Raw genomic sequence first — 13071 nt, forward strand, 5'->3', positions numbered from 1 at the left:
AATAAGGAAGGTTATATCCAGCTATGAAACATGGAACATTTATCCTTACCGTCGGTGCGGCCACATCTTCACCTGTTCACATCCCAATTTTTCCCTCCAAAATGATCAAAATTCTCGTCTTTTCCAAAGCTTCGGGAAATATGTGATGGTCACAGCTGACAAGAATAAGCATAATCTAAAAGGAGATCTGGATAGAAAATTAGTTTAAATTAAGAATAGCGATGTTTTCATGTCTAGCATTGTGCTGAGATCGACTTCGAATACCAATTGCTGTATAAATTGCTGTTTACTCCCTTTTTTTTCTAAGCACACTTTAGAGGGAAGCTGTTTCATGTGTGAAAATCCACCTGTATCATTTTGCGCAAACAATTAGAAGCCCAGACACATGCAGAGACATAATAACAAGAAACATGACACAGCAAGTTGAACTTCACATTTTAGGTTCGAACCTTAGCCCACTGGCAAACTCGCCACATACAAGTCTTGTTTCACTTGTTTCTTTATGAGAGAAATTACCGAGTCTCGAACTACAGCTGTTTGAGAACGACATGAAAACCCCATAAAACAGACGAACATCCATTTCAAAAATTTAGATAAATGCGCCACTTGGCTTTCCCTTTCCCAGATATATCCTTGATATGTGGCTCGCCAGTATACCTCCTGCATTTTCTGCAGTCTTTTACTGACGATATGAGGCACAGAAACGCACAAACACTGTATCGCCGCCGAAACGTAGACAAAGAAAAGAATCATCGAGAGAGAGACCTCAAGCGAGAGACAGAACTTTTTCCCTTACGGTGTTACAGAGATGTTCTCGGTTCCTCCTCCCACCACCGCCGCTTCCCGCCTCGCCAGCTTTAGGAGCCACCCTCAGCCAATGAGAACCTAAGCGAGGGTCATCAACTTCTCACACGGTGGAAGGTTTTTGGCGGGGAATGGTCTCCAGGTCTGGAGGGCCACGGCAGGTTTTTAGACTCCAGCGAAAAGTGAAAGAGGTCATTAGCGACGCCAACAACCCGCTGATGAGGTTTGCTCCTGAGTGATGGTCGGCACATAGGACAGAAGAGGCAGTTGAGGCACACACAGCTGTGATATAGAATTATTTCTTATTCGCCTTTTTCAAAGGTATCTAAGCAAATCCCTCGGAGGGAGTGTGTTTAGATAAATATATCTTTCAATATGATGAGGAAAAGCAGAATTATACGAACAGTAAATAGCTGGCAAGGATGGCAGGCCTGCATTAGAGGGGGTTTAAGAGTTGCTTGTTTCAACCTGCCTTGTAAGTAAGGGAAGAGGAAGAGGAAAAAGAACTGGGCGCCTCCGTATTAAACTTAGATTACTGTGTTGTAGTCCATACTTAAACCTTTCAAGAAACAAAATAATCGGTGAGTTGTAAAGTTCACAGTGAAAAAAATAGTACTAAAACCTACCAAGTAATGACTTGAATAGACGTCCAATAGTAGCCTCGCTTGGCTGATGGATGTAAATAAAACTAGGCCAAGATGCTGCCCTTGGTTCTTGAGCAGCAAAATCACTATATCTTGCAAAAAATTATTGATCCATTCATACAGCAGTGTCAGTGCACAATGAAGGCCTAATCAAGTCTGATGACTTTTGTGGAATGGCGCATTTAAGTTCATTATTGTGACGAGCATCTTGGAACTAGCTACACCTACATGCATGCTGGTGGCTCTAGAATTATTCATCAATTATAGTAAAACTTCTATATGCAAACAAACAATAGTGGATAATCATGGTATATTCTCTATACGTCGGAACAGTGCAAGGTTCAAAGACTGATCTTAAGTGCAGGGAAGGCTTGCAGAGGGACAAGTTCACATTCAGGATGCAAAAAAGATAGATTCTTTCTTCTTACAGTAACGTATAGATGAGGTGCAAGCTGGCCACTGAACAAAATGTAAATCTGATTGGTGAATGTAGGCAAGCAGGCAGGCTGGGCAGGGTGGATGTAGGTCTCCAGTCTACTACCGACATTACCTGTTGATGGAGGATACTGAGGGTACGGTCTCCATGGTACAAACATTCTCCAAGAGCAGCCTGTCTCGGATTTCCCAGGCAAACATGGTCGTGTTCTCCAGTTTGTACCTAGCTATGGTGTCCACCACCACGGGAGTCGCTACTTTGGGTTTGGAGCCGCCGATGACACCGGCTTTGTAGCTGCCGGTCTCGTAATATCTAGAAGAGAACGACGGGTAATGGGTTAGTCAGTGTTGGCCTTCACCCACCTGTTAATACTGGAGACAGATGGCACGCCCTCCTGGTCACACACACCATCTGCCAGAAGCCGCTCCCGGATCTCCCAGGCAAACATAGTGGGGTTCTGTTTCTTGTAGTTGGCGATGGCTTCCACCACTGTAGGTGTGGCCACCTTGGGCTTAGACCCGCCGATTACACCGGGTCTGATGGATCCCGTCTCATAGTACCTGCAAGAAGGAATGTTGTGTGTATGGCTCAGAGGAGCTACATCAACTCGCCAGAAAATTCTACGAGCCGTGTTTACAGAATCCCTTGTAAATGCTGTCATATATTTCATGTTGGAGAGACTGGTAAGAATCTTTATGTTAGACTTAAGCAATATTGATATAGTGTAAGAACAAGACACGAATCAAAAGCTCTTAGTTTATCAAGTTAATGATTATGACTGGAGTCACGTTAATTCAGTTATTAATTATATCTCTTTACCAAGAGAAATATCATTGAATCTTCTATTATTGAATACACAGTTACCTTTCCTGTCCATATAATAAAATCTTATGACAGATATGATGCCAGACACGAACACAACCAACACGAACACCACCATCCGGTAACCTTGTTTACCAATGTCGTCTTAGCTACGTCTCTTCCTTGTATATCTATTGACTGTTCGACGTCTTCCATCACATTTTTGTGTCTTCCTTGACGGTGTGTTCATTACACGAAGGTACACTTCGGAACTTACCATGTTTCTTTTTCCTCGTGGTTATCAGCAAATATTAGATAACTCAAACAGCTGAGACTTCTTGTAAAATATATATATATATATGTATATATATATATATATATATATATATATATATATATATATATATATATATATATATATATATATATATGTGTGTGTGTGTGTGTGTGTGGTTTTGGTTCTGTATATATTCTATCGTTCATATCAATTCTGTATCCTTGAAGATGGCTTGAAATACAGTCGAAAGCTTGGAGCTTTTGTGTCCTTTTTTTTCATTGCGTTTACTCATACATAAAGTCATTTGATCATATCAGGAAGTGCTTCCAGGGACTTTGATGAAACTCCACGCTCTGAAGAAAGGTTAGGGTCTGTTAGGGCGCTTGCATCTTTTTGTCATGTTTAAGCAATAGATACCGCAGCCTTATCTATTGTCATGTACCTCAGAATAGTTTCTGTAAATCCTCTGAATGATAGATTTTATGTCCAAAAGTAGCACAGTTAGCAAGAAAGTTTTTATCTTTCCATGTTACGAAGCAAGGGATGATACTCTCTCTTTAACAACCCCCTTAACTCTTGTCGTAAGTCATCTTCCTCCTGATCGGATGAAGTGCTGCCTCTTCTCCTGCCAATCATTTCTCTCCTTATCCAATGTCTTGTCTCCTGCCTGGATGAACGGGCAAAAGCAGCCATTATGCTGCTCAACCACTACTTTATAGACATCGCAGTGACGTTAAGCAACGTCACGCCCGAAAGTGGTATACATTGCCAAGTGGCCATAAGGGTGGTGACAAGGGAGTAGCAGATCAAGAACTGGTTCTTTACAGTATGACGGATTGCCTTGCTGCTGAAAGTAATTGATCGCCAATGTTCACGTTACATGATTGACCGAGGCTAACAGTTAGTAGGTCCACGACACGTGAGGTTATGGTGTCCGAAGAAGGAGAACAGATCTCTCAGATCTCGAGATGAGGCTCATCGTCTCGCCGTCTGTACCCATTTCCTGGTGGAGAGTCGCAGATAAAAGAGAGACGTCCGGGCCTCGACTATAATAAATCTTGAGAATATATTCCAAGATTAACTTCTCAGGAAACAGAGTAGGCGGTTCGCATACTAACTTTCTCCCCTCGTCTCTCTGGAACACAACAAAATTCCCATTCCAACTTTGAAAACATTAAAACCTTCAGGGCGCCTCCGGGCCCTTCGCTCTTTGGGACTAGTGATGTAAGAACCACATTCCTTTGAGACGCACAGGGAACCAAGTTCAAGGCACTCTCCTCTGCCATATGCAAGTATTTTCATGGGGAATTTGTGGATTTTAAAGGAAATAAACAGGATTGAGAGGGATGAAAGGAATCTCTGAGGCGTGGCGGGATGAATGGTAGCAGTGAGGGACCTCAGCCTGATGTGAGGCCACCAGGGGAAGGTCACACTTCCCCTGGAAGTTATGCAAAGGATCTGGTGGTGTGTGCTGGCTGACGGGTCACAAGAATGATTAAATATTGATGGTTATTATTCATGATGTAAAAGAAGAGCTACTTAAATGAACTCAAGTTTACTGGAGATTGGTAAACGAGTTCATTATTGATAATTCTGTCTTGGATAAGAGTAAAAAGTTCGAAAAGTGATGCAGTGAGGTAGAGAGAGAGAGAGAGAGAGAGAGAGAGAGAGAGAGAGAGAGAGAGAGAGAGAGAGAGAGAGAGAGAGAATCATAAAGAAAAATTTTAGAAAGAAAAACTATAGAAATGATGAATACTAGTTACGAAAAATAGCTCGGTGATTCTACGATAGTATACATGTTCAAGTTAGCAGTGTATCTGACATATGTCAAAAATCAATAGCTGTGGATAAGTTATAAGCTTTGCGAGTGGATCCCGTGTCTTAAGAGCTGCTTTCTGCAGATACAGAGTCCATCATTTTGTATCCATTACTTGATGAGCGCGTCCGTGTGAAACATTCACATCGTGTGTGTGTTTCTGCTTAGGCGCTGGGTAGTGGATGCTTCGTTATTGGACATAACGTGCTTATCGGAGACCTGCACCGATTTATCGCGATAAGTGCATCTTTGAGTGTTGAATGAGGCAATATGATAGCATTGCACAGACAAACGTGGTTACACATGTACTAACACTGTTTGTGGTCACAGACCAGTGATGCACAGTTTTGGTGTGCGTAGATGAGTACTGCTGCTGGGCACAGACTATTGTAGTTTGTGTCTACAGATCAGTAACTCATGCTCTGTGCATACCGGGATGGCTCTTGCTGGTTTGCACAGGCCAATGTTACTACTGTCATAGCAGAAATATTATTTGTTCGTCGGCACATACTGACATTGGCGTTGTTGTTAGGTACAGCGTTAGGTGTGCACGCCACAATGGGGTTAGTGTATGCAAAACAGTTTTGCATATGAGTACAATTCAGTTACCATTGCTCACGGGATAATATTGCAGGTGGGCAGGGACTAGTGTTGTTCGCTTGCGAAGGTTTTTACTGAGGTGCGCAAGCTGGTATTGTAAGTGTGTACATACCAATGTCTCTGGTGTATAAATATCACTGGTATCTCTCGCACACCAGTAGAGGTAAAAAAAAAGAGTATTGTTGGTGTACAGAGGCCAGTCATATATGCTGCCGGCTTTCCGGATGAGTGTTGTATGTTATGGACGTTTGAGAAAGGCTTGACTAAGCAGACAAACAGAGTAAAATTCGTACAAGACCCAGGATGATGATGATGATGATGTGTGAAAGTTCCCAAGATTTATGTGAAGTGTGACCTGCTATTCGTATCTATATGAATTATCAACTAGCTTTTATTGACAGTTGATGTCATGCTATCCTTGCTTATCTGTGAAGCGTTACCAGACCGTAACATACCTTGGACTTAAGTAATCGCTGGCTTAGTGGTAGCTGAGTGGAGACACCGACCGACCCTCGAGCAGTTTCAACGCAAACATACAGCAAGCAACACAGAGCACTGATGTGTAGGTATACTTCCCAGTGAAATCATTCGTGGTATCAGGGTGTCCTTATGACGCACCTCGTATCCTGACACGACCACATCTTCCTCCTTCCCATACGTTATAACCCATATAACCCGCCTTCACCCCCCCCCCCCCCATATGCGCGCGCGCGCGCGCGCAAACACACACACACACACACACACACACACACACACACACACACACACTAACTACGTTCTCTGGGCATATAAATGATCACCATTGAAAGAGAAAATGCAGTTAGGAAGTTTTTCAGTACACTTTTTTGTGCCCATGAAAGTAGTACGCTTTTAGTACGTAGTTATTCACAAAACAGAAAATGCAATTAGAGGTGAGCCTCTTCGAATGATCATGGGTATCCCTTAAATATATGTTCTTCCTTCCCACAAATCAGTGCTATAGATACGTTTAAGAACAAACCTGGTAGATATTTCAGGTCTACGACCTAACATTATTTGCACCTCCACAGTCACATTCACAATTTGAATGGTCTTTTTGTATTGCATGAACACATTCTAACTTTTACCACACTTATTATGTGAGTTTTTGATATTTCCACAATCGCAAACAGCTTTAAAAGGACCCAATTGTCTGTGGCTCTTTGAATTCCTTTGTATTTCTCTGTATCACTGGAACATCATGAACCTGTCTTCTAAACGTCATGTTTCGCAAATAGCCAAGTCTGTCTCTACGAAACAGGAATTTTTGTTTAGTTGTCGAAATTTCATTTCCTTGTACAGTTGCCCCGTTTATACGAAGGATTGATCCTTCCTCGTACTGTTTTCACATTTGGAGTGATTCTAAGCCTTACTTCCGTAGGAAAGAAAGTTGAGTCCGATTTATCAACTCGCCTAGGCTCTACCTCACAGCTTTGACCTGCTTATTTTCGTTTTTGTTCCCGACAGGTGGCTGCTCGTGTGCCTCCACCACAAGCTAGACCACGACAAGCTACTAGGTCACATGAATAGTATATGGCCTTTAGCAACTCAATGGTGGATCGTTATGATGACATTTTCTTTCCTTACACCTCGAAGTTTTGGAACTCTCTACCCTTTCAGGTCTCTCATAACAACTATGACGTAGCCCTTTCAAACAGACATGTTTTCCAATTTCTCTAAAATTCTTAAATGCTCTCTTTCATTTCCCTCTCCTTCTCACTGACCATCTTAATATTCTATCTAAGGCATGGCCTTAATGTGGACTTCGGTCCGTGACAAGAAATTAGACTCTTCGTCCTCATGACGAAAAGAAGTCTGTAAACAGATTGACACAAGTCAAGCCATCCCACGAGACGTAAGTAGAAATGGGAAGAAGACCACAGCCAAGCTCGTCATGTTATGATCAGCTACGAGGAGGAAGAGCGATTTTTGACCAGTCATCTCCATCATGCTGTACATGTTTTATTCACGATGCTGATGTCTGACATTTCCATCGGAAAGCTAAGCTCCACGACTTTGCGCCCCCCCACCATGGACGATGATGAAGAGATAATCAGCCCACAGTATTCCATATCATATCGCTCAGCACGTGGGAGAAACTTCCTCTTGAAATAGATCGACGATGGGAACGAGAAGATGCAAGACCGTCCTCTACGTTGTGGTGGTGGAGTCAACAGGAGCAGCATCTTTGTGTGGACTGTCGGGAGTCATTAGATCATGTCTGGCTGGTCAAGTGGGTTAGATGGATGATGAATCATTTGATGCACATCTTCGTTTGACCGTGTGGCAAACGAGTGGATTTTAGATTGGTGAAACAGCAAGTGCAAATATCATTGCACAAATAACAGAACTTATTGAGCTATATATTAAGCAATAAATGCATGTATAGACATCCTTACAGGAAGGAATGACGCTTACAACTACGAAGAAGAAGAAGAGAAAAAGAGGCACATAGTGAGATGGAAAAATAGATAATGATGTAAGTTCGTGACGATGACGTCATCTCTATAGTTCTCCATAATTTGGCACTACAAACAACCCGATCAATCAGATGACCAGTGAACGAGAAATAGATACATTAACAAGTGAAAATGACCACGAGTACAAGGCACATGGCGCAACAAAAACTCAATTTGAATGCAAATTGAGATATACAAAATTTCGAGGCTGACTGGCCAGTCCGGACACGGTGTTCGCCCAACGCATATTCTGTTATTACTCATGTATTTACCAGAAGGGTTGAGGTAGGAACGCTGAGCACAGCAAAAACAGCATTTGGTTAATCCTATTAATATGATGTGAACGACAAACTGTTCCTTTAAACGTAATCGGTGTATCATCAAAGACTTCCACGGGCTGTTCGCATGTTGCAGTGGTAGGGTTCACCTTAGTGGTTTTCAGTGTATGGCAATCTTCCTCCTCACTAGGTTCTTTCCCAACCAGGATATCATGGCTTCTCTTTGCACAGATACAGCTGATCTCCCTGTATCTCTACTCCTGCGACGTTTAGCCACCCAATCTCTCTCTCTCTCTCTCTCTCTCTCTCTCTCTCTCTCTCTCTCTCTCTCTCTCTCTCTCTCTCTCTCTCTCTTCACTCATATCCTCTCCTCCATTGTCCTCATATCCTCTTGAATCATACCTAACAACAAGGCTGATTCTCCTCCTCCTCGTCCTCCTCCTCTCTTTACTATGCCGAAATGGAACTACCATCAGCGTTAGATTAGATATAAGACAAGAAGCTCACCGGAAGGATGGCTAGAAGAACACTCTTGACTTCTTGAATGATGACCATCGATGTGACTGGCCATCCCGAAGGGACCAGACAGGCCACAACTCTGCTGAGGATCACCGTACAGGCCACCAGCCAGGTTTTGGCTAGTCTGGTCCTTTCGAAGTGACACGCACCTCGAGGGCACCAGACCAGCCACAACACGGCTGCTGATTCCACCAGTGAACCGGGCGCTTCGAGACCATAGCAGCCGTAATTCAGCTGGTGGTCAAGGTCTCGGGGAGTTGCCGTGAAAACACGCTTGCTGCTCGAGCATTTTTTCTAGAAAATTTCTAGTTATTTCCATAAGCACTTGTTATTTTTAGTATAGTATGTTGGCATACATAGTGAGAAATTAACTATAATTTTGTGTCATGCGAGAGTGATTCCTGTTATATGTTGAGCAATGCGCATTAGAATACGCTAAACTTGTGACTGCTGAGCAATCAGATATATAGAATTACGGTAACACAGTAGAGTGAAAAATACGACATAAAGAGCCAAATCTTTCGTCATGAGGTGAGAGTAAATCACCGCTTGGAAGAGTTCATCATCCAGGGTCAGGGAGCTCGTAGCTAGCGAGAGTGGGATGAGATTAGGCAGTTTTGTTATGTTTATTCCTGCCTCTGTTTTCCATTAGACTGCCATCATGAGGTCGTGTGCCAATCCCGACCCACGAAGATTAGCTTTGTTATGATGTGCTTTGGGCTGCCCTAGTCTCGGCTGGTGGGGGACGCAGGGAGTGAGGGAGGGGAGGGTGGGAAGGAGAACGGATTGGAGGGGAGAGATTGATACATGAGGACTTAACTGTGGGTGAGGAGGGGGGGATTTTGTATGCTGGTGCCAAGCTAAGAACTGAGGGAGAATACACTGGTAAAAAGGAGTGATAGCTTTTTTTTTTTTCTTTTACCATTAAAAGCCATTGACGATTGCGGAAAGAAAGGGCAAGTTATAAAGTGAGTAGATTGAAACTGAAAAAAAGTAGTACGTAAATGAAACTGAACATATAAGAGATGGTAGAAAAATTGAAAGCGTATGACAGACAGTCGAGCGCATCGGTTCGATTCCTGCTTGCGGTAAGCGGTCCGCAGTCAACCCAGCTGTTCATCCTCCCCTCGGGATTTAGGGCATTCAGTTATCTGTACGGCTCAACTGACATGAAATAGAATCGTCGTGAAATCGTCACCCCATCGTTATACTGACATTAGTTTGCTGCGAGTGATATCGTGGTTTAGAAAGGCTTTGAATAATCATCATCGGCTTGTCTGAATAATGAATAATAACATTATTAGCGTTACTAAAACTTGATAAAGATGGAAAGGAAAATATCTGGAAATGAAACCGTAGAATAGCGAGCACAAAACTAAACTGGAGATTCGAAGTGAAATACTTTAAAGAGTGAAACAGGACGGTGAATGAGAGCGAAGGGAGAACAAATACACAGACTGACATCTAGTTAATTCATCTGATTTACATGACTGTAATAAGAAAGGAAGAGACACGTACGTGTCATAGGCGTAAACACACACACACACACACACACACACACACACACACACACACACACATCCGTTTATAGACAGATGGAAAGATAAATTGATAGATAAGTAAATGAGTGGTTTATGTCGATAGGCAAAAAAACTTTCACGCGAGAGAGAGAGAGAGAGAGAGAGAGAGAGAGAGAGAGAGAGAGAGAGAGAGAGAGAGAGAGAGAGAATTATTTTCACTAGTGTTTCGATGTCGTGTATTCCATTAAGCTCATAGTGAGGGGCGAGGGTCTGGTGCGGTGCGAGACCAGTGGATGACTTTTTTTTTCCACTGTGGCGAATTAGTTGACATGTGAGAATGATGGCGACAGTACAGGATAACAAAGGCCTAAAGAACACGGGTTTTAATGTCGATTCAAAATGTGTAATGTGTTGTTGTATCAAAACATTTTTACGTTATTTTTTTGTACAGATGGATTTCATTTTGATCATGCTGCCAATATACTGAATTTCACAATATACATACACACTTTTTTTTTTCATCCATTTCAGTTTGTATACAAAGAAAATTAATTGAATCTGATGTTACTGGGATAACGTCATGTTCTCTACACTGTCCGAAAATGGTGCATGAATATCACCATTCGTTGGATTAATCATATATAATCCATATCATGAATATAATCACCAGTCCCGGTGGATTATCGACTAGTTAATATTTCCCTCGTGGAATCGCGCATACGAATACTCCTCTTGATCGCATCTATATGTCCCATGAAGAATGACCAATAATAGAATCTATTCTATTGAATAATAGAGGTCATAATGGGAGTGCGATGCCAGAGGACGATGAAGCCTTATTGCTTACCCTAGCGGATAAAGCGAGACGGTATATGGTCAGGAGCGAAATGTGGCCTTCCCTCTGATGTCATCTTGTCGTCTCTCAAAGACGCAGATATATGTCACTTCCGGTGAGGCCTCCTCCTCCCGCGGGCCTTTGTGTCACCGGGACGATCCTGTCGCCCTGCGGAAGACATTATTAATCTGGGTGAATGTATGACTCAAAAGGTCTTTAAACGGAGAAATCCAACCGTGGCACAAGGAGGTGAAGAGCAGCGTTATCTGTCGGGAAGAATGGTTATCGTTGAAAGAATAAGGCTCTCTTTCACGTCGTTTTCTATAAACGTTTCGTGGTGGTAGTTCTTTGGTGTAAAATATCAGTAAGACTCTTGGGTGCGTTGGAACTAATTACGAAATATTTTTATGGTTAAGTGCCCCCCCTCCTCGGGAACTGCTGGTCGCGTTTTCTTAATCTCATTAATGCTAACATTATGTAAACTGGCATCACCATTAGAACATGCTGAGGTATTCAATCAATCTCATACTGTCATTATTTTCTTTTTGAATCGCAATGATGCCATTATGGACAGTATTTGCACCAGTACAAATACCACTGCTGCATTTAATACCACTGTTTTACTGTTTCTACAACTATCACTATTTTCACTTATACTACGAGAACCGAAAGTATGTACTTGGAGAGGATCTTGGAGACGCAGCCGTGGGAGACGCGGAGCTGGCGGGAGATGTCGCAGGGGCGGACGCCGTTGTGAGCCAGCTCCACGATCCTCTGACGAACCATGTCCGGGAGCGGCCGCCCGTTCACGAACACTCCTCCCAGCTGGTTCACCCCGCCGTGACCTGCGGCAGGAGACAGGCTGGTTATGGTCTGGTTTACATGGGAATCAGATGGGATGCAGAAGTTAGATTGAGAGGTACATGGGAGGCTTAAAGAGGGTAGATGTTTTGTGTCCCTGGAATGACATGGCTTTCAAGCTGAGTTTCTTATGCTAATGGTGTGCCATGTAGTAGGGAGGGGAGAGAGTATGAGTTATGGTGTGGAGTGTGGGAAGGGAATAAGACTCCCTGGAAGAAAAAGTGATGGTGTCGTGCATGTCTTTCATATCAATATGATATTTTATAGTAAATGGTGGAGGTGCGATTGCTACATGAGTCTTCTTTACATGACTTATACAATACATGTATGTGTTCAATACAAAGGAGTTCCCAAACGAAAGAAAACTCCAGACGAAGACAATTAAGTGTTGAAGTTACTTTAAAAAAAATCACATGTGAGAGGTTATACTTATCAATTCTATTTCATATATGAGAAATAACAGTGATTTTTTTCAATTATCAAAGAGCTTTAATCGTTCCAGCAGAGATAGAATTTGATCGCGATTTCCAAAGAGGAACTAGACTTCATGGTCGGACAGACGACTTGACTCAGTTGATAAAGTAGAAATATTCATGTGGGTTGCTACACCAAGCCGGAACCACCTTCTTCCGGGAAGTGGTCATCAGACTCGAAGCTCTCAACTCTCAGCACAACTGGTCTTCATCCAAGACTTCATGAAGAATTTCGATGTATATCAATGACGGTTTTGAGTAATCTCCATTTAAAAGCGCAATCGAACATCAGTCACATTGATTCCTAGAATGATTAACTGCCTACCCGTGTTCATGTAGGGTCAGGCACGCTGCTAGTATCTCATGATCACTGGATTTTCCTCATCTTTTGTTCTTATTCGGATATAAGAGCGATGCGACAATCATTCATTAAATGAACCAGATAATAATGAGTGAGACGTCTCGTAATAATCTGGTTTGTTATAGAGAAGATGGTGGAGAAGCGGATTGTTTCACTAGAGACGTGGCTCCGGCTGATCAAAATAAAATGAAATTTCATAGGTTGTATTGTTTTTATACTGTTATGGGAGGTCAGGCATTGACTACTATTTCAAATACTTCTTCATGATTCAGTCACTGAACAGTAATACTCGACATAAGACATCTCAACACAGACTGTCGCCAGTCGCATTAATGGTGTTAACCAAGCCTGTGTCCTACGGATCCTGTC

The 13071-nt window shown here is 42.5% G+C and overlaps 1 protein-coding gene across 3 annotated transcripts in view; it reads right to left on the reverse strand.

The window, feature by feature from the left end:
• LOC139754903 (uncharacterized) overlaps nt 1-13071 on the reverse strand; it is a 143037-nt gene that overhangs the window by 27040 nt on the left and 102926 nt on the right. For all 3 annotated transcript variants that reach the window (XR_011713969.1, XM_071672730.1, XM_071672731.1), the window contains exons 4-5: nt 11687-11852; nt 2247-2444 (exon numbers count right to left, since the gene is read on the reverse strand). Coding sequence is in view for 2 of the 3 variants with exons in the window: in XM_071672730.1 (XP_071528831.1) it covers nt 2247-2444; nt 11687-11852 (364 nt within the window). In the remaining variant the exon portion in view is untranslated. The remainder of the gene's footprint in view (nt 1-2246; nt 2445-11686; nt 11853-13071) is intronic.

The sequence above is a fragment of the Panulirus ornatus genome, chromosome 18 (assembly GCF_036320965.1).
Source record: "Panulirus ornatus isolate Po-2019 chromosome 18, ASM3632096v1, whole genome shotgun sequence".
NCBI lineage: Eukaryota > Metazoa > Arthropoda > Malacostraca > Decapoda > Palinuridae > Panulirus > Panulirus ornatus.